The 25,654-nt window shown below is 47.7% G+C and overlaps 1 protein-coding gene across 1 annotated transcript in view; it reads right to left on the minus strand.

Moving 5' to 3' along the window:
- LOC146185158 (uncharacterized) overlaps nt 1-25,326 on the minus strand; it is a 37,856-nt gene extending 12,530 nt beyond the window's left edge. Inside the window, exons 1-6 of the mRNA XM_084605483.1 lie at nt 25,255-25,326; nt 8,236-8,355; nt 7,388-7,589; nt 5,593-5,696; nt 3,362-3,564; nt 879-1,047 (exon numbers count right to left, since the gene is read on the minus strand). Coding sequence (XP_084461609.1) covers nt 879-1,047; nt 3,362-3,564; nt 5,593-5,696; nt 7,388-7,589; nt 8,236-8,355; nt 25,255-25,257 — 801 coding nt within the window. The 5' untranslated portion in view covers nt 25,258-25,326. The remainder of the gene's footprint in view (nt 1-878; nt 1,048-3,361; nt 3,565-5,592; nt 5,697-7,387; nt 7,590-8,235; nt 8,356-25,254) is intronic.
- Between the last annotated feature and the right edge of the window lie 328 nt (nt 25,327-25,654).

The following is a 25,654-nucleotide window of genomic DNA, read 5'->3' on the forward strand; positions in this document are numbered from 1 at the left end:
ATCTACTTCGATGGAGACGTCTTTGCATCGCATTCTTTTTCGCCTTATATCCACAACATTAGACTCTCACATTACACTGCAAACTAGTTCTCCCCACACATGGCAGGCTTAATCCAAGCGAAAAGAATTTAACGCATGTTAAATATTCAGCTGTGCGTAGCATGCGACCTCGCTCTAAAACACATGCCCTCTTCCCCTGCCAGCTGCGTTTCCTGGAACGTACACTGAGTCTGTTTATGAACCTGATTGTGAACAGAATGAGCAGCGGAAACAGCACCGAATAGAGAGTTCCCTTACCTTTGCATATAAGGGGCAACTTCCGCACCACTCTACCACAGCTCCCCTCCCCACTTTTGTTACTTTTGGAAAGTTGGTCGGATATAGAACAGGGCGACTTATGTTCGTAATGTTCGGGGAATCTTAATATCTTTTTTCAGACATATCATGTACTTCACAACACTGTCCGAACACTTCGTTACACAGCGCTTGAGGAAAACATCACTGAAACTCATCAATGTCAGGCACGGGAGACTGAGCGCGTTCACATTACAGAAAAAAAAAAAAGTAGCTAAATAAATTCGAATGTACAGAATGCGTTGTCCCACGCCTCCCACTATCGATTCCACAGAGCTAGATGTGATCATTGTTCAGAGGGACAGCTTTCTGGAAATAAAGAAACAGCAGCTTCACAAAAATGTTGTCATGTCTCGTAGCTAATCTCTTTACGCCTACGCAAGTAAAAAACGTGGTCAGGGTACCGAAAACAGGTGCTGGTGTACCAAGTGGGGTATTTGAGGGGACCAAGTGAGAAATAGCTGCATCCTGAAAAGTGCTTTCTTTTTTTGCCACTAGACGCAAAGCAAAGCGAAAAAGCTTACCTTGTGCTTCTTTATAGCCTCAGTAATCTTAGCGGTCCCAAGCTTTGGCTTTACGATCACTGATGCAGCTCCGATGCACAGCGCGTCCATGAAAAGACGAACAGCGCTTATGGAGTACAGCGACCAAAGGATGATGACCACCTCTTTGTCTTCGGTGCATTGCATCGCCCTAGAATAAATCGAACAACGGTGCCATAATCATTTCGTTCCGGCTGTCATTCCATGTTATTCGTTTATCAGCTCAAATATACGGTTGCGTCGCTCGGTAGCGTCAGATGTGACCATGGAGTTCTGGAGCAACCTTTATCATACATGACAATATCTACGACTGCGGTGGCCGTGCTGCATATGTACACTACCCTGTTAGCAACCTGAGTGACTTATTTGAATGTATGTGGGTCTAGTGTTGTCTTAAAAGGCCGATGGCATCTGCACGCTCATTTCGTGAGTTAGTGTAGACGGTTGAAGACGACATCTAACAGAATGTTTCAATTTTCTCAAATTGAAAAGAAATGCCTTTCACGCATACACAAAAATTAGGGGAACGCTTAAGCATCTCCTTAAGAGTATAGACGCGAAGGCCTTTAACACCGCCTTTTCTTTGCGGAATTTTTAATTTTTCTTGAACAGATCATTCCAATTTTCAAACTATTACCACTGTAACATCAGTATGCATCCCAAGCAAGTCGTACGCACCACAACGCGTTCAGTAAGTGCCCTCTAACTCGATGGTACCAACGACGCTTAGTGCCTTATGCTTCCTTCCTTTCCTCCTCCTCCTCCTCTTACTTTGAATGCAGAGGACCGGAGTTTGAACACCAATGGTGACGAATTTATTTCATTGAATTATTTCTTATTTCTAAAATATCTCAATTTAAGGAACCTCCTCAAAAATTTTAGCTTCATTTGTACTCTTCCCCGATTCGTTATACAGCTTTATTTTGAATGTGGGGTGTTTGAAATTCCCGCACGAGGTCAGGTGGTAGCGATGTTTCACTCATAACCCTGTCGACCGGTCTGTATTTTTCCGCACGAATATTTCCGACACGCTGGTGCCGACTACTACTAAGCCGGCGGCTTTTCGACCAAACTAGATGTATAACGGAGTCGCAATTAAGATCTTGAGTATCTTAAAATGAAATTACTCACATCACCCATGGCAGCCCTATTTAGGGACACAAGAGCAATAGCAGAGTGGGCCTTAATCAGCCCTACGGGCGTATGGGCTGAATAAATGAGCAGACGGAACAACAAACTGCCTCTTGCACGCGAAAAGCCGCGTATGTGTAGCGCGGAGGCGACCGAAAGGCAGAATAATGGTGCACCATTAGCCGCTTAGCGAAGCACTTATTTTGGGTGGCCATGAAGTTCTATGTGACCTAGCTTCTTGGACAGTACCGATGAACATGAGACACCCGCCATCAGAAAAAATTGGGGGCGGGGAAAGGAGGGAGGGGGAGGGGGGGGGGGGGGGAGGGTATGACGCTTTTAAGGGTATGAAGCTACAGCGTTACTGGCTCCAGTTTGTCGGCTCCGCTAGCGGATCTTCGCTTACGCGCATGTGTAGAACGCAATAGGCAGTAGACGAAGAAGGCAGCCGGGTGATTGTAGGCTCCGTTTATTGAGGGAGGTCCGGTAGCCGCGGCAGGTCAGCCAGTGGAGCGGATCTGCTACTCTGGTCGTGGTCTGATGTTGTCTGATAAACGAGCGCTCGAGCTCATGATCCTTACCTCAGCCTCTACGTCGACTGCATGATTATCAATAGCAGCGCCACTGCATAGGCTCTCCCAGCCCCCTCTCCTCTCTCCATTAGCGCGGTGCAGAAATGTACAGTGTAGGGAAAGTGGGGGAAACGGTAGCTATCTACAGTTCCTAATAACATTACAATACTCGACGTATTTATGTACAGTAATGGCCAAACTTTGCGAGATGCTGGATCGCTGTTTTAAAAGTGCTTTGGCGCCACTAGGCGGCGATTTGATAGCATCGATGCTACACTGGGTGATGACAAGGCGCATGCGCGCCCTACATTGGTCTGAATGACTGCCTGAGCGCTTGTTTCGTGTGAGGCGAGGCTTTTTCCGAACTTCGGGTTGGGCGGTTGTTTTGGCTGCTCACGATCGCCGGCACTCCCGTGCTCACGCTCGCCGGCACAAAGGGTCCATCCGTGCCAGTATGACAGGGGCATAAGCTGCGCTCATTCCAAGTACGGGACAAGGAAACCTAAATTGTGGTTCGTGGGATGTTCACGCTGGCCTACTCGACGAGTACACGGCGAATTTTGATCCCGTTCGTTATAACGTCACCAAATCCGCAAAGAAACAGGATATACCTTTCACTGACCCACTCGGATGACACTGTCCATTGGCAAGTATAGGCAACCGCGAAAGTTTTCGGTTCGGGGATACTGCATGCGTTGACGAAGACAACCCTGTCCCTCTCGTTGAATGTCCTTCACGCAGTTGTCGGAGGGCGCTTCTCACCTCATGCTCTCAGCAGCAGCGATGAAGCTGTACTGCGACACCATGACCCCCTTGGCGTCGCCTGTGGTGCCCGACGTGTAGGCGACCGCGCACAGCACCTTCTTGGTGTCCGGCTCGCGGAGGTCCTCGAGCGCCATCTCGGGCAGCTTGCGGAACGATGTCACCGCGACGAAACCTGGCGTCTCTTTCGTAACGAATATTTTCTGCAGCAAAAACCAGAGGGTTTAAGCAAGAGCGACTCAACGGCACTGAAAGATTCGCACCGTCTGCCGCTGCACTCAGCGCCAGTCTAGCAGCCCGCTAACTGTCGATGCGCTTGTTCAAGAAGAAATAAAGATCTTCGTTAGAAAACAAACGAGAAATACAGAAATAAGCAGAAAGGAGAGAAAGCAAAGATACACAAATGTGAGTGGTCATATGAATGTGTGGAGAGACAAGGCAGATTAGTCTAGACTAAAAAATGATGCTCTGAATTAAACAAAAAATAATTGGAACATTAACTTCGAGCAGTCGAAGTCACTACAGTGCTTCACCATATAAAAGCAATGAGGCCACCGGAGATGGAGAAAAAAAGGAAAAGAGAACTGAAGTAAATCTCAATAGTATAGGCGACTCTGAAAAATTCTATTTTTTGTGCTCCAACTTCGGCAGCGGTAGTTCGAATTTATGGGGATCTAGAATTTATGCAGAATCATAAAGAAGCAAAATTGCAAGCGCAGAAAGAACATAATGTAGCAGGACAACCACTAGGCCTGTCGTTTCGTCTCTGCGTTTCCTATTTCGCTATAAAAGAAATTTAGAAAGACAGCACCAACTAGCTCATCTAGCAATTTATTGCGGATTACGTCATAGCGCACACACACAAGTGCAGAGGCGACAAGCGCTAACTCACAAATTCTTATTGAGAGAATAACGCGTGCACAACGCAACAGCGCGTATACAGTGTTGAATTCACAGATGTATCCTTGTGACACTGACGAGCATTGCATGTAAACTCCCTGTATGTAAACTCCGATCAGTAATACCGTACAGGTGGTGCAGATATACCGAATAAATAAAAAAACCGCATGCACACGTGGGTTTACACGTTCTTGAAATCCTCCACCTATTCGCCTACAGTGCTGAGTTGGCGCTCGTCCAGTTTACCTATATGGACAGTCTACTGTGTGTTGAGCAATGAAGTTATCTGCCCCAACTCTGATCCAGCTGCGAAAACGGTGCCAAACCCATTAAACTCTTACGCAGCAAAGGCGCATCCTGCTTCCTAGCGACAGGGCTCATTATCCCTTCGTTATCGTCGCCTTCAGGGTTCAAATCCTATGCCGATCCTTACATCCCACGCAGTCAGTCGTAAAGTGGCGCTGAAGAATAAATGAAATCCAGCTCGAATATAGCCTAAGCTACGGGGTACAAGCTGACAAAAAAGGCTCTCACAAGTGTACTTGGCTCATTTAGATCCGTACATCGGAAGGACCTCGTTCATATTTTTATTTATTTGATATAGGACTTGCTCGCAGGTTTTTTGGGTGTTGCCGGGCTCATTTCATTATCACAGATTTCCCAAAGGAAAGATGTATGTATTAGCTTGCCATTTCCGCGTAATCTAACTTAGTTTTGGTTTTCAGACTTTGATCACTTGAAGAAATTAAAACTACATGTTCCATGAATCCAAAAATGCCCGAAGCCTCTTATAACAGCGTTGAGGTCATCGGTGATGGAGAAGGGAAAATTTACCAACAGATGAAGTGCAAGAAACAAAAGAGATGTGATAATGTTGGGGTGCATGCAGAAAAGAGGGCGTTACGTCCCGAAAGTGCTCCCGAAGTTTCGCGCTATACTGCCCCTAACTACGCTGCCAACCATCAGAGAGCGACAAAAGAAGAAAGATTTAAAGACGTCCAGTTAGACTGGAGTAGATTAAATGCTAAAGTATACATCTTTTCGATTCACTTATAGGCTAGTCTCTTTTTATATCCACGCCTTTTATTATATCCGAGGTTCTGTTATTACGAGTTCTTCGTTATATCACTCTTTCGTTATATTCAGGCGCATACACATATAACCCATAGACTTCTGTCAGACGGCGGACAGAATTCGCCTTCGAGGCGCTTCCAGTAGTTTCGCATTAAGAAGGTGGCTGACGTGCCCTGGAGAGACGAACCGATGGTAGATCGCATCCCCAAAACTGTGCGCCAGTATAACGGGAGCACAACCAATGAGAGCGTGCATACCTTGAACCGACACTGAGGTTGTTCGTCGATGATCGACGCCAAGTTGTCGATGTCCACCAGGCAGTACGATGCACCGGCATCCTGAACTTGATAAGCCAGCTCGCCTGTAGAGTGAGGACGGCGTGGTGTAATTCCGCAAAGGAAGGGACTGTTCGCGCTGGCATCACTCCAAAAGTCATTTTTCTGCTAAATATTTGATTATACTTATATTTCGACGTCAATTCCATGAACAGCGAGCAATATAAACGAGCTTCACTGGGATTCTATCGTTTCTTAGGTCCGCCCGTTGTAAACACATCCCCATTAATTCGTCATTGATGTTATGTTTGCCGACGGATGTCAAAGCAAACTGTAGACCCCTTCTGCTCCGCCAACAGCTGCTGGATGAAATAAGCTCATTAAAAATTCTTATCAGGAATGTGTGAGATGAAGCTATCAGCCACATGCGTTTTCCTTGTATTCGTTTTAGGGGAACAGCGCAACAGGACGGGACATAAACAAGGCAACGACTGATGTAAATTTTATTAAGCTTCGTTATTCCGCTCCAAATTAACGACATTTACGCTCGCAGGGGATGCTCTTTTCTAAGATGAATTCTGGATCCGTGTTTAGTGCTGGGTAACGCGTGCACGGTACCCCACGCTGAAACATCTCGACTTTGTGTTCTAACGATGGCAGGCAGTACACTGTACCAATCGGAATTGTACAGATAAGATATAGCGCCATTTATTACACGTTGTCACCGCCGTCATACGCGTGTATACGCTTGTTGTTTATCATCCGTTCGGCACGTGTTATTTGCTCGTTGTAACTGCTTGGCGTATCACACGGGTACTAGTGATTTTTTTTGTGTGAGTGTTTCTAAAAAAAAAACAAAAAAACTGTCAGAACTACAGAGCATGCGCAATACATGGGCTCACCGCCAAGGGACAAAGTTCTACGTCTAATACAGATATCACTATAACGAAACGGCGACATACCTGTTCGCATATGCACTAAGGTTTGGTTTATGGGGTTTAACGCACAAAGAATCTCAGGGTATAAGAGAAGTTTTAGTGGAGGGCCCAAGAAATTCCTACCACCCGGGGTTCATTAACATGCACTGACGTCAATCGCACAGCCGCCTTTATTGCTTTTCGTCGCCATCGAAAGGCAGCTGCCGCGGCGGGATTCGACCCTGCGCTTCCGTTCAGCAGTCGAGCGCCCTAACCACTGCGCCACCGCGGCGGTGCCATATTCACTACGTTATGACCGTTTGGTATGCTATGGTGGGGCAGGAATCTTTAAAAAAAAACGGCACAAAAGAGGAAATGTCATTACGAGCGAAGCACTGATACAATTCAAGAACGAATCAACCCTCAAGGAATGCGCTGCAGCCAATGGCACCTACTAATTGGAGCTTTGACACATACTCAAGGCGCCGCAGTTACTCCGATTAATGCGTGCTTAATCCCACCACTCTTTCCGAATCCCTACAATGCCGCATTAGCCAGTGCAAGCGGATTAACCGCGATATCTCGGTTATCGGTCGACGCTATTAGATGGAAGCCATCTTTTGCTATAGGTATTGCCGCTCCGTTCTTGAGCTGTAGCACAGACTCCATGGGCGGAATTGCGACGTATACGGCTACGTGCGTACACATGAGACATTTTTCCAAACCTCATAGTTCATCGTCAGTTTGTATACTGCATCAGAGGCAGTTATGCATTAATTAGAAATAAAAAAATACCGGCGTATTGTCATCAAACATTGTGTATCTGCGAAATGCAGTGGGCGTCGAGCGAATGCACGTACGTGCCGTCCGAGGACCGCTAGAGAAGCAAGGCACACATCCGGAAAACATCAGCGCCAGGACGGAGATCAGCGCGTCGGTCGAGTTGTCCACGGCCACAATGAAGCGGTCACCGCGCCGCACGCCGTTCTTGTGGAAACCCGTGGCATACCGGCGAAGGCGGCTCAGCAGCTGCGAGTAGCTCGTTGTATCCTCACCTTCAATCTTGGAGGGCGGAGGGAAGGTAAATATATGAAGTTAGTGGGTTTAGTGGATTGACATCCTAAGGTAGTACACCGAAAAAACAAAAACGTTCCAATGATGTTTCCGTGGTCACGACTGCAGCGAACCTTGGTGCCAGCGCGACCGGTGCCTGCCAACAAGTGTGTGTGAAAGTTGGCTACGTTCCCCAAAAGTTTGCCATTCGTTCTTCTAAAGAATAAGGGAGGGAGAAGGGCATTTGTGAGGCGCAGAAGTAACTCCCTCATTTACAATTATGCTGACAAATTTTTACACCAGCTAATCAATTTTTCCTTCTCATCACACCTCAGCTTAACTGACAAAAGCTATTCATTAAGACGCATCACGGATGTAAATCTGCACAAGTATGCTTCAACACTGTAAATGATCAATGCGAAAGCTCATTTAATATCAAGTAAGTAAGGATTCCGTTATATTTGTACTATTTATACTATACAAAATATACAAACAGCAGATAAGTTCATTATACAAAAGAGTATCCGGGCTAATAAATCCAATGTACTCTGACAGTTCGCACTGATGAACATAAGTGATCCATTATTTGGCCCAGACAACCATGCACAGTGTGCAGTATATATATGCAAAATATTTCTCCGGAATGCAGACTCACGAATGCTGTCCTGTCAGCGTATTTCTTCAGGAATTCCGCGATGTAGGTATACAGGGTGCACTTCGGTACGTGGACATCCGGGTAGGAAGAGTGCACTATGCGGTCCTTCACGACAGCCATCTGGGAACATGATAAACACAATCATGGTTCTTTAAGCCTTTACTGCGGCCTTATACAAAATCATGCAGGAACGGCAACGAAAAACAATCTCGTTTCACTTGTCTGACGCAGGTAACGCCATGCATGGATTTCAACTATAGTAGAGAGTAATATATCTTATTGATACCAGGCAGACGTCTCCTGTTGTCAGTAATATATCTCTCTCGTTCCCTCTCTGAAAGAAAGTAGAACGATTCCTCTATAGCGGTGCAGATAGTGACGTGAGCATCGCCTTGATCAGCCTGCCCTGCGTTTAAAAAAAGGGAGCGCAAATGCAGGCCAGAGGACAAATATTACCTTGATTTGGTTTGTTTGGTTTGTAGAGTTTAACGTCACAAAGCGACTCAAGCTATGAGAGACCTGGTCTTAACTTTAGTACGAAACTCTCATTACCCTTACCCATAGAGACCTAATGTTGAAGGCCTCTGGGCATGATCACATTGCGTCTGCAAATGCTACCGCAAGTGAGTGTGATACAAATGATATAGTGGTATTTACCTTGGCCAGTATGCTGTGCCGGCGATCGCTCTCTACGTAGCCCTTTGGGTAGACCGACTACTGCTAGTGATACTACATCTCCGCGAAGCTGTAGCAGCAGATATTTAACGGCTGCCCTTGTAAAATATGGCGTCGGACACATTCTTATGCACGTGGGTCACCGCCAACGATCGTAGAGGAAGTGCAAAGAGGCATAGACAATTAATGTAACTCATAACTAGCGTTGCAATCAAAACATGCTTAAGATATGGCCTAACAAAAACCTGCATAGATCAGCTTAAACTATGCCAACCCAGCTGGTTTTAGATTGAGTCAAGAGAGGCAGCTAACATGTCAGACGTAAACCGCACGCTTGAATGCGATTACAGTGACATTTTGTTCGACAGCACAATCCATGGCCTCTATGGCATTGTTATCATCATCCTAGCTGCGCCCGTTGCTGGGGAAACGCCTCTTCGAATATCTATTCAGTTAGCCCAACCCTCTGCCAGCCGCGATCATCTTATTCTCGCAAAGTTCCTAACCTCACCTGTCCACCTGACTCTGAGGTGGCATCTCCGCTTACCCCCCTTTGGGATCCGCATCTCTGAGAGACTATCGCTTATCTCGCCTTCATTATGCATGTCCTACTCTTGCTCGCCTCTTCTTATTTCGATCAGCGTATCCCTAACAAGCGTTTATTCCCTGGCCCATTCTGCTATTTCCCTATTTTTTTAATTTACCATTTTTCTTTCCATAGCCCCCAGTGGTACTATGTGTACCAGATGAAGCGCAGACATATCCGATGGTTGTGGATGCCCAAAGCACCAATAGCACATTAGGTACGCTGCATAGATGGCGGCCTCCCCGAAAGGCACAAGAAGAGAGTGACAATTAAGGGATCGCTTAACAATTGTCAACAGACTATTTGCACCATAACACGGCTGGGTAGCAAGCTTTGAAGGCTCCGCACTACAACCAACCGGAAACCGTGACAGCCAATCTCCCTGCCTCTCTTTGCCCTATCCTCTTTTCACCTCTAGGAGACCCGCTGATCAGCGTTGCTTGGAGAAGTCGATCGAACACCTACATGAGCGGAAACAGCAGCGAACCAGTTAACAGCAATTCCCAGAAGCCCCTGTCACTCCACATGTTGAGATGTATAAGCATAAAGCCAAGAAGAGCAATATTATAGCGGATTGTTCTATTTCAACCATTAGAGCTTCATCTAAAGAGCGTAAGTACTGAGCATCACCTACCTCAATGTGCGCACTTGTTTCTTCTTCTGCTTCTTCGTGCCATTGATGGCACGAGCCAACAAGGCATCCAACAAATTTTACCTGACGATTATGCGCGCTGGTGCGACGAACGACCCAGGGAAAAATACGCAGAATAAGGCCAATATTCCTTGCTGTCGTGCGTGAGCTCCACTGCTCGGGGCGCAACTTAGGAATTCGGTGGGCGGTGCGCAAGACATTGACCTTTAACCCTAAAACTCTTTCTCTTCCCTTAAGGCACGGTTCAGCTGTACACCAAGAACTTTGGCAGATACGCCTTTCCTTTCTTATAAAGCAATTTACAATTTCTAATCTTTGTCCTAGCTTCTTCCGCCGAACGCGACGCTTCAGAGGTCCTTGTTTATCTTGCTTTGAGAGAAGACCGGTGGGGAAATTCTTTCCACGCGTTCCATGAAATGACGAAAACGGAGGTTCTGAAATATCCACAAAATGTAGTTTTTGTTTGGCTGGGGAAAGCAAACTACAACGTCGTTAAAGGGCAACTCCGGAGGTTTTCTGGCATTCGAATATTCTAGCAAAACTTTTACTGTAGGTTCTCCTCTCCGTCCTGACGCATTCTACAAAATTTCTACGATAATTCATTCTACGGCATTCTACGATAATTTGTTCACGCGCAACACGACTTTAAAATATGCCGTTTTCATAGCTTAAGTTGAGACAATTTTTGTGCGGCAAACACTGAGTTTCCGATGTCACAAGCGGTATACCGGCGTTACTGTCCACTTCCCGCGTAATTATGAAATTGTGAGGCTTATATTAAACTACCTCACACATTTTATGCAGTGCGTCATGATTTCCATACCTCTTTTTTGCCATCCAACGCACGTACGAGTGTTTTTCTAATACTGAGTGTGACGTCACCAATTCGTCAACTGCGACGTCATTTCTGGCTGTGAAAGCAGTTTCGGTTTCGATTTGCTGTTTTTTCTTTTTAAATATACTTCTAATTGGAATTTCGAAAAGCGGTTTTTTTTTTTTTAGTTGGAGTTAGGACGTGCCGAGAAATGCAATTCAACCAAAAACTCAAAATGATGAAAAAACCACCGGAGTTGCCCTTTAAGGTGCACCAAGAGGCGGGTGATGGGGTATAGCTTTTTTTTAACGGCAGTGATTCCGGCTCACGACCCAAGAGTAAGATTTCATTCCACCACGTGACAATCAAAATGTTTAGGGCAGTTATTATTTAAATTTGCTTTAGTACGCTTCACAATTATGCCTGAGTGGGGTGATGAACCGTAATGACAATTTATGCTCCCGCATCTCCATGGGTGACGTCATGACTTGCTCGACCAACCTCGATTTCCCAATCACGGTGACGAAGACAAGGCCAGTTCCCACGGAAAGGAACCTTTAACGCTGTCGCGTTAACATATCCACCCGATTGCCAATAATAATGGTAACAATGGTAACAATACCTGCCGTTCCTTCTGCATGACGGTGCCGCTAGCCCCGATGAACTCGTATCACCGCTCGTTTCGCTTCGCTGCGTTACCTCGAACCAAAGCAACAGCGGCTCAGGTAGAGCTAGCGCGCTTCGAATAGTGACGCGAAAGAGCGAAGTACAGGCATAAAGAGGGCAAGCCTGCATACAGCGTTTCTGCGTTCTTTTGCAGCCACAAAATAGCAAGATAGTATCCACGCTGCGAATGGCTTTCATGGCTTCGTTTTGTGCACCTGGATGCAGCTGTATAATTCTAGAACACTATAGCTGTATGTTGCGAGACGTGCGAGGGCATCAGAGGTCGTGTAAGGCCATACACGTGCGGAAACACGAGTGCGCAATAACGGAACAACAAAAGTCTAAAGCTTAATGGCTTTCAAATAGGTCGATAATAATGTCGGTGGACTTGGTCTGAAGCCAAAGCCTCGATGCACTCGCTCTGAACCTTAGTTGCGTTTACGTTCTGCGACTTTTAATGCAGAATCATTCTTACCTGCATTCATGGATTTCGCCGGGCCGGCTCTGAAGCCTTCATAGAACTGATATATAAAAACGAACTCGCCGACAGTTTATTGCTAGCCAGGGCGAGGCACATAGACAACTTTCGCTGACCAATGCACCATCTTGGTTAATATTTTACCAGTAGCCGATCTCTTCACGTTCTCAGATGTCATTATTTCACGCTATGCTTCATCGTCTTCATCTCGTCTGGCAAAGTTACACTAAATACCGTAGTCAGGCCTCCTCAATCTTAAAAGAAAAAAGCCTAAAGCACCCATTAAGCGCGCACACACACACACACACACACACACACAATATATATTGTAGGGGTGTGTTTATTCGGTGAACCCAGGTGATTCCAGCCGCTCAGGGGAGACTCGCAGCGAAGCGTCAGGCGTGGCGAAAGAGCAAGGCAGCGAACAACTTCTTCGTCCTTGAGAGCGGCAGCACGCGACGCATGTCAGTGGTTATATCGATGAAGATTACCACACTACAGTTTCCCCCCGGGCAGAGAAGGAGCCATCCTGGCGACTCATGGTGCCGAAAGGACAGACGGATCGTAGTAGGGCTTGATTCGGTCCACATGAACTATTTCGCGTCCACGGCGACGCAAGTCCGCAGATGGCGTAACCGGCTCAACTACGTAGTTCACAGGAGATGTTTTTTGAAGGACTCGGTATGGACCGTGATACCGAGCAAGAAGCTTCTTTGACAGGCCGGCGGTTGTGGCAGGAACCCAGAGCCACACCAGGGAGTTGGGCGCATATGAAGGCGCCTCACCAGTGTCACGATGGTGTTTTTGTTGCCACTGATTTTCCTTTGTAAGCGAACGAGCGAGCTGACGGCATTCTTCTGCGTACTGGGCGGCGTCCGAGAGTGGCGTCGATTCAGAAACATCAGGGCGGTAGGGAAAAAGCGCGTCCATTGTGCAGGTTGGCTCGCGCCCGTAAAGAAGAAAGAAGGGAGAAAATCCGGTGGTGGTCTGTATCGCAGTGTTGTACGCGTAGGTTACGAAGGGAAGAACGTGGTCCCAGTTGGAATGAGCGTCGTTGACGTACATGGCCAGCATGTCACTCAGAGTACGGTTGAAGCGTTCTGTCAGGCCATTCGTCTGAGGGTGGTAAGAAGTAGCGGTGCGATGAATGATGCGACATTCTTTCAGTAGGGCCTCGAGAGCGTCGCACAAGAAAACGCGTCCGCGGTCACTGAGCAGTTCCTTCGGAGTCCCGTGGCGAAGAATCAAGTTGTTGAGAATGAACAAAGCAACGTCTCTTGCAGAGGCAGAGGGTAACGGTGATGTTTCAGTGTAGCGAGTCAGATGGTCTACTGCCACAATAATCCACCGGTTTCCAGCAGGAGTAGTCGGAAGAGGGCCATAGAGATCTATGCCAACGCGGTCAAACGGACGAGCAGGGCAGGGTAACGGCTGCAACGAAACAGAGGACTTCTGAGGCGTTTTTCGGCGTTGACAAGATTCGCAAGCGCGCACGAAATGTCTTATGAAGCGGTACATTCCACGCCAGTAAAATCGCAGACGTAGGCGCGTGTAGGTTTTCAATACGCCACCGTGAGCACATTGTGGGTCACCATGGTACGCAGCACAAATGTCGGCACGGAGATGACGCGGGATGACTAGAAGCCACTTCCGTCCATCAAGCAAATAATTGCGGCGATAGAGAAGACCGTCACGAATGGAGAAGTGGTGGGCTTGGCGGACGAGCGCTTTGGATGAATGACCGGGAGTAGGACTTGAGAGAAAATCCAAAAGTGCATTGATCCAGGGGTCATTCCGCTGCTCGGTAGCCATGTCGATAGTTGTAAGAGTCGACAAATCGTAGGCACAGACGTGGTCAGACGAATTATCTCTAGGCAATGGCGAGCGGGAAAGAGCATCCGCGTCCGTATGCTTTAGGCCTGATCGATAAATGACATGAATGTCAAACTCCTGGAGACGAAGAGCCCAGCGAGCAAGGCGACCGGATGGGTCTTTCAGAGAGGCAAGCCAGCACAAAGCGTGGTGATCGGTCACAACGTAAAACGGTCGACCATACACATAAGGACGAAATTTTCCGATAGCCCAAATAATGGCCAAACATTCCCTTTCTGTGACTGAATAATTAGATTCTGCCTTTGTCAATGTTCGGCTGGCGTATGCCACAACATACTCGCTGTAACCAGGCTTACCTTGGGTAAGGACGGCACCAAGCCCAATACCGCTGGCATCAGTGTGGATCTCCGTAGGCGCAGCCGGATCAAAGTGGCGTAGAATGGGCGGCGAAACCAAAAGGCGGCGTAAAGTGTCGAAGGCTTTATCGCAGGCTGGAGTCCAGGCGGAAAGGTCGGAGCTGCCGGCAAGGAGCTGGGTCAGAGGAGCGATGATAGAGGCGAAGTTCAAGATGAAACGTCGAAAGTAGGAGCAGAGGCCGATAAAGCTCCGAAGCTGCTTCAGGGAGGTTGGCTTCGGGAACTCTGCAACTGCGCGAAGTTTGGTGGGGTCGGGAAGAATGCCGTCCTTAGAAACTACGTGGCCTAAAATTGTGAGTTTTCGGGCGGCAAAGTGGCACTTCTTCAAATTCAACTGAAGCCCAGCGCCGGCGAGACACGTGAGGACATCCTTTAGGCGGAGAAGGTGAGAAGAAAAGTCGGCAGAAAAAACTACGATGTCGTCCAGATAACAAAGACAGGTCTGCCACTTGAGTCCACGAAGAACAGTGTCCATCAGGCGCTCGAAAGTAGCCGGGGCATTGCAGAGGCCAAAGGGCATAACGTTGAACTCGTATAATCCATCCGGTGTTATAAAGGCAGTTTTCGAGCGGTCATTATCAGCCATCGGTACTTGCCAGTAGCCGGAGCGCAAATCCAAAGAGGAGAAATACTCGGCTCCCTGTAAACAGTCCAAGGCGTCGTCGATTCGCGGCAAAGGATAGACATCTTTGCGCGTGATTTTGTTAAGCCTACGGTAATCGACGCAAAACCGGATGGAACCATCTTTCTTGGTGACCAAAACAACCGGAGAAGCCCATGGACTGTTAGATGGCTGTATGACGCCCCGGCGAAGCATGTCGTCCACGTTGTCAGCAATGACTTGGCGCTCAGAGGCCGACACGCGATAAGGACGCTGTCGTAAAGGTGCGTTTGTACCAGTGTCGATTGCGTGCGTAACGACAGACGTGCGACCCAGAGCAGTGTGAGGAAGGTCGAAGGCAGAAGTGAAGTTCTGTAGAAGAGCAGCGAGTTGATCGCGTTGTGCGGGTGGGAGATCTGCGTCAATAGCTTGTTGAAGAACATCGGGTGGTGTCGAAGCGGTCACTGTATCGCAAGAGCTGAGCACATTAACGTCTAATGGAGTAGGCGTTGCAGGAAGAGTATTTACAAGCTCGGGATCAAGTTCTTCAATACGACCGAGACACTCGCCGCGTAGCAGGACGGACGGGCACGAAAATGGATTTGAGACGTACATTGCACTAAGGCCATCTTCGAACTTGAGGACAGCAAATGGAAGCAGGAGGCAGGGATGGCGTGAAGCGGCGTCGGAAGGTGTGAAGAAGACAGTCGAACTAATAACGCTTTCACAGGAGAGTGGAACGAGGGCAGCAGAAAATGGAGGAATGTCTGTGTCACTGGCGACGAGGAGTTTTGCAGGCCGGGTAGGGACGTCGCACAAGACGGTATCACAAAGAGGTAAAAAGGAAACTTCCGCGCGGGCGCAGTCAATAACGGCATGATGAGCGGAAAGGAAATCGTAGCCCAGGATGATGTCGTGTGAGCAGTGAGCCAGTACAATAAACTCGATGGTGTATAAGACGTCTTCGATGAGAACACGGGCCGTGCACGCTGCTGAGGGATGAATGCGCTGGGATGAAGCGGTGCGAAGCGAAAAGTCGGGTAGTGCGGTGGTCACCTTGCGAAGACGACGGCAAAGAGATTCACTGATGACGGATACGGCAGCGCCCGTGTCAACAAGAGCGAGTATTGCGACACCGTCGACGAACACTTGTATTACGTTTGCGGGAGAAGACGGAGGACTTGAAGAGTTCGAACCAAGCGCAGTTCTTGCTCCGGGAACTGCGACTGTTAGTTTCCCTCAACAGCGCCGGTAGAACGTCGGGGAAGCGGTGATGGTGAACGGCGACGAGGGGAAGATGATCGGCGAGAGGTATACGTTTGATTGTCCCGAGGAACGAACTCGGAACCGGGTTGAGTTCTCGGCGAGGGCTGGTCGGCGTCGTACGTGTAGTTCCAGGGGTCAGGGCAAGAAGGTGGAAGGCGTTGGCGGCAAAGACGGGCTACATGGCCCGGCAGCCCACAAGAGTAGCAAATTGGCCGGTTGTCTGCGGTGCGCCAAGGGTTCGTAGGGCGTTGGCGTACCCTTGGAATACGGACATGGAACGCCGACCCAGGCGATGGTGAAGGATGGTTGGAAGGGGCGGCCTGGTAGGAAACAGGTGCGATTGGCATTAGCGGTCTGGCCGCAACTTGGGCGTACGTTAGTGGTGCCGTTACTTGCGGTGGCACGGGGCTGGTCGGAAGCACTGGGCTGGGCGAGAGCACGGAACTGGGCGAAAGGACATCAGCGATATGGTCTTGCACGGCACGCCGTATGGTAGGGGCCAAAGACGGAGCCATGTCGGGAACAAGGCGACCAGTGTCTTGTAATTGAGGGATCAGGGATAGCTGGCGGGCGACCTCTTCGCGAACGAAGGCTTTTATCTGTTGAATCAAAGGGCTGTCCTCAGATGAAGTAGAACCACCCAGTGCTAGTGTAGAAATGGTGTCGTCTCTAAAACCGGACCGCCGGGTAGAAGCGCGCTGCTTTCGAAGCTCGTCGTAGCTCTGGCAAAGTTTAATCACTTCACTGACGGAGGCAGGATTTTTCAGCCAGAGCATCTGACACGCGTCCTCGGAGATACCTTTCAAGATGTGTCCGATCTTAGCCGCTTCGGACATTACTGGGTCGACACGTTTGCACAGGTCAACGATGTCCTCTTTTTAACTTGTGAATGACTCGTCGGCATGCTGTGTGCGCTCACGCAAGCGTTGTTCTGCTCGGAGTTTGCGAACTGCAGGACGGCCAAACACTTCCGAAAAATTCTTCTTAAATGCAGACCAAGATGGCAGGTCTGCCTCATGCTTGCGAAACCAGAGGTTCGCCACGTCGGTCAGGTAAAAGATTACGTTACCTAGCTTAATAGTGTCGTCCCATCTGTTATAACTGCTGACACGTTCATACGCCGACAACCAGTCGTCGACGTCTTGGTCAGCCGTGCCACTGAAGAGGCATGGATCACGCTGCCGTAGAACGCCAGAACACAGTACCGTGGTTGGTAGGGGCGCCGATGTCGAGGTGGTCTCATCTGGCATGGTGGAAGCAGTGGTCAACGTGCGGCTTCTAAGTTCCAGGGTGGATGGGAACGTACCCAGCAGCACCTGCACCAATTGTAGGGGTGTGTTTATTCGGTGAACCCAGGTGATTCCAGCCGCTCAGGGGAGACTCGCAGCGAAGCGTCAGGCGTGGCGAAAGAGCAAGGCAGCGAACAACTTCTTCGTCCTTGAGAGCGGCAGCACGCGACGCATGTCAGTGGTTATATCGATGAAGATTACCACACTACAATATATATATATATATATATTGCTCTAGAGTAAGCAGTTGTTTGGTACAACGCACAGAAAACCTAGCTAGGCCCGGCGCACAATGTTTGTTGCACTGGAACAAGGTAATTTGCACAGGGACACAAAAACAAATTATTCGTTTCAATGTGCCAAATTCTGAAACTGAAACTAAGTCAAATTACGCTGTAATTCAAAATAAATATATATGCACCTTTCCTTCAGAAAATTATGATAACGAAAGGGTCCCTGTATTGCGTGGAAGTCATTTTCGAAATAATAACAAATGAGCCAGATCACAATGATATAAATGAAGTCTAAACTTCATTGGTTTGGTTTGGTAAAACTTTATTTCCCACAGTAGGGGTCCTGGAGAACACTCGGCTAGGCGCCAGGTGTAGAGGGCAGCTCCCACGTCGGCACAGAGAGCCCGAAGCTCTCCGCCGCCGCGCGGGCCTCCTGGACAGCCCGAAGCTGATCATGTAGGGAAGCACTTTTTAAAACTTTGTCCCAACGTTCCTTGTTCTTGGCGTAGGCGTCGCTCGATGCACAACCACACAGCATATGGTTTAAGTCTACGCGATCACTGCACCGTTCACACACATGTTGTCCGTCGTAGTCTGGATCGATATGCTTCATGCGCCAGGGGTTGGGGTATGATTTCGTTTGGAGCAAGCGTAACGTGACTGATTGGCTGCGGGTTAATTTCTTATCCGGGAGGGGAAATGCTCGTCTGCCTAGATAAAAGTGCTTAGTGAGCTCGTTGTACGTGAATAATTGATCTCTGTACTCGATATGTGGAGTAGCAGGGGAAACCGGAGGGACGCGGTCGATGAGTCCTCGCGCCGCCTCGTGTGCAATCTCATTGAGATTCCGCAGGCCGCCCCCTAAGCTGCCCATGTGTGCCGGGAACCATACGATGGAGTGAACGGTGATGTTACTTCCGCCTAATATCCGTAGCGTCGTCTTGTCTATCCCGCCCTTGGCGAAAGCTCGAGTGGCTGCTCTAGAGTCGCTGTATACAGTTGTGAAGTTCGAGTCTTTTAGAGCTAGTGCTATCGCTGCTTGTTCAGCTACCTCTGGCTTCTTGGTGTAAAGTGTGAGTGAGTTGCGCGTACGCCCGTGTCCGTCGACTACTGCTACCGAGTAGGCATGCTTTCCCGGTATGTACGCTGCATCCACGAAAGCTGCCTGGTCGGGAAACTGTGCCGCGTCCGCAGCGAGGGCTTTGGCGCGGGCGAGCCTTCTTCCTTGATTGTGGATCGGGTGAACGTTTCTTGGGAAGGGGGACACTTTGATTGCTTCTCGCACGACTTTAGGTAACTGCAGGACGTTGTCCTTTTCTACTATGGTGTTCAGGCCGAGCTTAACGAGAATCTCTCTGCCCGCTTTGGTGCTTGATAGGCGTGCAATCTGTGCCGTGTGCTGTGCCTCGATGATTTCGGCAAGGGTATTGTGCACTCCTAGCTGTAAGAGTAGTTCAGTGGAGGCATTATCGGGGAGCCCCAACGCTGTCTTGAAAGCTCGGCGTATGTGTACTTCAAGCCTTCTCTGATGTTCCTTCTTCCAGTTGAGCATTGCAGCCACGTATGTGATGTGACAGAGTACAAAAGCATGGACCATTTGAATAGCATTGTCCTCGCTCAGTCCCCTGTGCCTATTCATGATGCGCCGAAACATCCGGATCGCGTTTGCAATCTTGATCGTGATGCTGTCAAGCATCGCCCAGTTGGACCCGTTGCTTTGGATGATTAATCCTAGAATTCGTATTTTATCGACCGTGGGTATGCGATTTCCATCCCTGTCGTGTATCTCTATGCATGGTGTGTGGTGTCGGCGCCAGTCGTTGGACGGGCGCCCTGGTCTTGAGGGGTGGTAGATGAGTAGCTCGGATTTTCTAGAAGAGCAGCGAAGTCCCATTGGGGCAAGATGGGCCTCGGTAACCGTGATGGCTTCTTGCATGCGCGCTTCCAATTCCGCATCGCTGCCACCGGTGCTCCAGATGGTAACATCGTCTGCGTATATGGTGTGCTCCACATCAGCAATTTCACCCAATGCGCGAGAAAGCTTTGTCATCGCCAAGTTAAATAAGAATGGTGAAAGTACTGAGCCTTGTGGTGTTCCCTTATCGCCCAGATTAAAGCTCTCCGAGACGTGTTCGCCTATCCGGATAGTGGCCGTTCGATCCTGCAGAAACGCCTTGACGTAGTGGTAGAAGCGTGTTCCGAGATTGTGGTCAGATATGGCTTTGAGAATGGCTTGATGTTGGATTTTGTCAAAAGCTTGCTCCACGTCGAGTCCCAGTAGCGCCTTGGTGTCTCGTGTGGGGCGATCCAACAGACTTTTCTTGATGCGTAGCATAGCGTCTTGCGTTGAGAGACCTGGCCTGAAGCCAATCATATTGTAAGGGAAGTACTCCCTCTCTTCTACGTATTCCGATAGTCTATTCAGGATGACGTGTTCAGCTAGCTTTCCTAGGCAGGACGTCAGTGAGATCGGCCTTAGGTTGGGTAGGCCCAGCGGCTTGCCCGGTTTTGGGATGAGGATCGTATTGGCATGCTTCCACTCTGCAGGTAGTTGGCCAGTTTTCCAGACTTCATTGATTTGTTGCGTTAGGAACGTGACCGAGTCGTCCTCTAAGTTTCGGAGAGCCCGATTTGTGATACCATCGGGGCCGGCTGCAGAGTTACTGTTGAGTTCGTGAATTAAGCGTACTTCGCTTTCTGTGAAGTCCGTATCTAGCTCTGAGTTTGGGGCACCGTCATAGCTTTGCCTTTGTAAGTACTGGGTAGCCCCGATTTAAGCGGTAAGTACCGTTTGGCAAGGTCATCCAGAAGGGCTTCGACGGTACTGATTTGCTCCTCGCGATGTACTAATTTGCTTAGCCTGATCCGTTGCATAGTTTTGGACTTTGTTCCGTGTTCGTCGAGGAGGTGTTTTATGAGTCCCCACCCACTTCTTCTGCGTATTTGCCCATTGAGGGAGTTACAGACTTCATCCCATCGTTGTCGGGAGAGCATCGTTTAATTTATTTCTTCACCGGTGGTACTTTATGATCGAGTGCTTAGGATATGAAAAGGTCGGTGGAACATCTAAACCCCGAAAGCGACGATCATGGACGGATGATTAGCCTCACCAAAGAGGAAGCAATGCGGCGCCTCTGCTGCGCATCCACAAGTTTAAAGGATTGTATGCATTCATCGTACTTCACTGTATTATTCGTGATTTATTGTTAGTAAAGAAATGACAACTGCAGACTGGATAGGACAGGACTAGAGCTCGTCTGTATTGTTTGGTTTTCTCTGCGCCACCATTTCGCTACTTATAATACATTTAGAATACTACAGTGCAACACGAGCTCTAGTGTTGTACTTGTACTAGTGTTGTACTAGTGTTGTACTAGCGTTGTAGTTGTACTACAGTGCAGTATAATGAATTCTAGGCCCCCATACATTATAGCTAGCTTACATGCCCGTTGCTGAAGTGGGAAGTTGGGAACACAAGAAAAGAAGGCTGGGTTGCCAGCTTCTGTGACAAAATCATGCTACCCACGTTTACTTGCTTGTGCTAATGAAGCATCACACTGCCTCTCATTGAATACAATGTTTTAAATGTTTGTTCATTGCACAGTGTAATAATTTTAGGCGTTGTTTACATTCACAGGGCTGACATTAACACAGAAGGAATAAAGTTCATGCAACAAAACTGGGCCTACTCTAGAGCATAACACAAGTAAAGGCTAATGTAAAGTTTAAATCCTTATATTTGCCAATTGTTTTTGCATACTTTTTCAGTACATGATGTACGGTTCGTCTAAAACGTGTGAGGCGTAACATAAGACAGCTAGGAAAGGCACACGGTTTATACGGATAAGTCACTTTGGAAAAAATACTGTTGATTATATCTAAATACCTAAAAATGATTTTCCAAACTCTGAATAAAACACGAAGACTCAAAATACGGCCTAAACAAACACTTCAAAGAGTGTGCCGAATAAGACGTGAGCGAAGAACTTTGGATTCTTTTGATAGAGCAATTCTTTAGTTTCGGAAAATTTTTTACACTTGGGTATTCGCGACTTGAACATTGCTTGTTTGATCACCTTGTTCTGGTGGCGTAGAGTGGGAAGAGGGATCTGTGCACTGGCTTTATTTGCACTGTTCGTACTTCATGAAGACATACAGTTTCAGATTTGGCAACACTGTGATTATGCATTCTTTTAGCTTTCAGGAGATATATTAAATTTGGATGTTCGCGATTTCAAAACTGCGCTTATCATATTTATTTTTTTTTTTTCGTGTTCACGTTGAGTAGAATTATGATAGTTTTCAGGGGCTTTACCTCACCTGTTCTCAAAACAGCATTTGTAGACGTTTATGCATATTTCTCTCAGAAACTAAGAGGTGTATGCAAGCAAAATGATTTAAAGAAAAAAAAATGAACTTTTCCCGCCACGATGACACAGCCAGCGATTAATATGCTCGACTACTAAGTCAAAGTGCACGGGCTTAACTAGGCCGCGTTTTGATGGAAGCGACTTCTGCTTTGAGAGGTGCCGTACTGGACGGCTTTGGAAATTTCGACCACCTGGAGTTCTTTAACGTGCACTGACATTGCACACACAACGTGCACTGGTATTGCACGCCTTGCTTTTCGCCTCCATCGAAAAGCGGCCGCCGAGGCCGGGTTCGATCGCGCATCCTTGGGCACAGCAGTCGAGCGCCCTAACCACTGCACCACTGCGGCGGGGTTATGCGCACGTTAAAAAACATTAGGTGGTCGAAATTTACCTAGGTGTCCTTGCACACTTCGGGGCGCTAAACTCAACAATCAATAGAAATTTGTACATTTATAACTAAGCAAAAAAATTGTGGGTTGCAATTTCATTACACTGGGGAGCAAGGAAAATAAGAAGATGTATATATTTTTGCCCAAAGAATAAACCACTCCCTGTTGTTTATAGCACGACAGCGTCCGTTTTCATAAAAACATCTTAGGATGCTAGAAGCAGCAGATTTCAAGGTGAAAGTGCATGCACAGTCTTTGTCAAAGGTTTAGAGCCTGGGAACTCCGCTTCTAGACCATATATTGGCGATATATAAGCATTCACGAAGTCCTAATCTTTAAAAAGGCTAAGACAAAAAAACATTCGTACCTTCAGGAGATTTGGAACACTGAGAATCCATTAAGAACAACACGGTGCGTCTCAGAAGCAAATGGCCTGTTCTCTTAACTTTTGTCAAAGGCTGTACATCAGTAAAAGGCGTAAAACAAATACCAACAATAAGAGGCGAAATTTAATCTAATTTTAAGCTATAATGTAAGCTAACATATGTTTAAGAGATTGCTAGCCCATTTCTTGGTCATTGCTTACATTAAGACTTTTCTATAGCCAAAATTTCGAGAACCATTTTCAGTCTTACCCCGACTTCAACGGCTCTTGACGGTGTGTACAGTAGTTATAAACACTTATTTTTTTCTGTTTCCATTTCTCTTATTCTGAGCTGACGAGGGATGTCTCGTTAATGCGCATAAAGCCTATATTTAAATGGGCAGCTTCAGAGACGTGTATACATAAGAAGTGATCGACGTCATTAAACAGGTCTGCGCATCCTGCTAACCATGCTCGTGATCACGGTCAATCAATAAATGCTTTCTATTGAGATATCATTCGTTCAGTTACACAAAAGAGATGCTTTACTACCGGCTACAAAGCAGACCAGCTCAGGTCCACAGTATTTTGCATTGATAACACCCTAGAGCAGAAGCGTTTGTCGGAAACCTGAGTGCGAGCAGTTGGAAGGTAAGGAGCCGCTGCCCTCGCAAGAAAAATGTAGGGGGGTACGTCGCATTGAGTGATATTCATAATAACCTCGCAGACACGCTTGGCGCTTGAGCGGCCGACCAGGAATAGGACACGGTCCCGCACCCTATACAGGCGGCCATCACCATGGTGTTCGTAGAAGCATACCGCCATTTCACGCCACAGTGGCAACAAATTCTCCATCATGCAGCCTCATGCGACCTACTTTCTCCAATGCATGAGGAAGTGCCGAAATCTCCTAAGACCACTCCTAAGACCACTTCACCCCCCTTCACCCCCTCTTCTGTGAAGCTATCCTATCCATGCCTAACCTGCAAGTCGTGTTTCCGAATCGTCGACGGTACAGGACATCCAGTCTCGTTTGAGAGCGCTTTAACCAGCGACTTTGGCTCTAAAAACCCTCAGAATACAATTTGAAAGGTGACATAATTACTCAGGGGACATTGTAAATTACTTGCGTGGTGGTAATTGCCGTTTGAGAACGATAGAAAAAAGACAAGTTAAAAATATTTTTACGCACTAAAAAGCAATTTTCTATTGAGAGCATCTCAATATGCAACCAAAAAGACAATGCACCCTTAGATATAAATGACTAATTATATGCACGATGTAAATGCTTAAAGGAAACCGTGGACTATTTAGCATGGTCAGGCCAAATTGAATTAGGTGTGCTAGAAGTTCGGTTTGCATTCAATTTTCGGTTTTGTTTCTCAGTTAGGTTTTCACAGTCAAGCAAGCTTCAAACAAATATCTGTAAAATCTGTGCATGCTGACGTTAGTGACAGCGCACGGTAACACTTTGGGGCCGCTTAGCGAACCTACGAGTGCAATGCGACAGATGTCTGTTCGGGATTCGTTACGTATGAGCAGAAATTGACGGCGACGTCAAAGCAAAGCTGGATATGTTTTCTTCTTTTATTTATTGATTACTATACCTGCTATCTCAAAATGTTGTAACAGTTATTTTGCCAACAATAATTTCTCATTCATAAGTTTTAAAATAATACAGCCTTTAAGTCCGGATCGCGTATTCAATTCTTGTATCTGCGCTGAACGATCTGAACCCTGCCTAATATCCTACTGCTGGCATGTTCCGTGTGTACAGAGACGAAAATTAGAAGAGTGACAGTTAAACACACGGGATGAAGGGATGCGGCGATGGCGCAGTGGCCTAATGCGATGACCAGCAAAACTGCCAGAGGACGCCTGCCAGAGGCCAATGATCGGACAGACATCGACGAACTCATCAAATGCGGCTTCTAACTGCTTGCCAACAAACACTTGCAAGGACCGGACAATCGATCGCCTACGAAATCAGCGAATGCGAACTATGACGCTAGTGCACTGAAAAAAGAAAAATGAAAATCATTTTAGCGTGAGAATTGATTCTGGTCTTTAGTGACCAGTCACCTCGTTTTGCTTGCGCCCCTTCGTTCAGTACTAACGGGCTATCAATTGACAGTGTAGAAATAACGATCTCATATCATTCTTCAGGCCCGCCCCGATGGCCTGATTTTGAAGTAAATATGCCACTACTTATTGGTATACCATACGTTCTACTACAGTTACTAGCCCCATATCATGAATAGTTTCACTACAATGTACCATAACCGTTACAATCACTAAGACACTCATATACTGACACTGCAGAAGTAACCTTACTGCCTTATTCACAAGGGATGGATGAAGGTGTTACGCCCATTTTACCTTACCATGCGTGTGGGCCAGCGGCAGTCAGGTCTTACGTTGCTCGGACAGCATGCGAACGACTGAGAGCGGGCGTAGTCGATGGGAGGCGCAGCAGCGCTGCTGAAGGTGGCGCCGTTGAGCGCTTTCTTCAGCCATAACGGCCCGCGCGCCCATTGGTCAGCACTACGACCAGCTGGCGCGAAATGCACACAGAGTACGCAGGTAGCCCTACCAAACCTTGTGTACAGTGTGAAAGCTCCACGCTGCAGCTGTGCGCGGTCGCGTCAGTTCCATGTCACTAGCAGCGAGGTTCGAACGGGTCAGGGAGGGCACAGACGGGGAACATCGCTCTCATTAAATTGCGCTGCAGCTTACCCCCCCCCCCCCCCCTCCTCCACGCCGACGGAGGTTGAGTCCATTTAA

Source organism: Amblyomma maculatum, chromosome 6 (genome assembly GCF_055883805.1).
Source record: "Amblyomma maculatum isolate TAMU_Amacu chromosome 6, ASM5588380v1, whole genome shotgun sequence".
Classification (NCBI taxonomy): Eukaryota; Metazoa; Arthropoda; class Arachnida; order Ixodida; family Ixodidae; genus Amblyomma; species Amblyomma maculatum.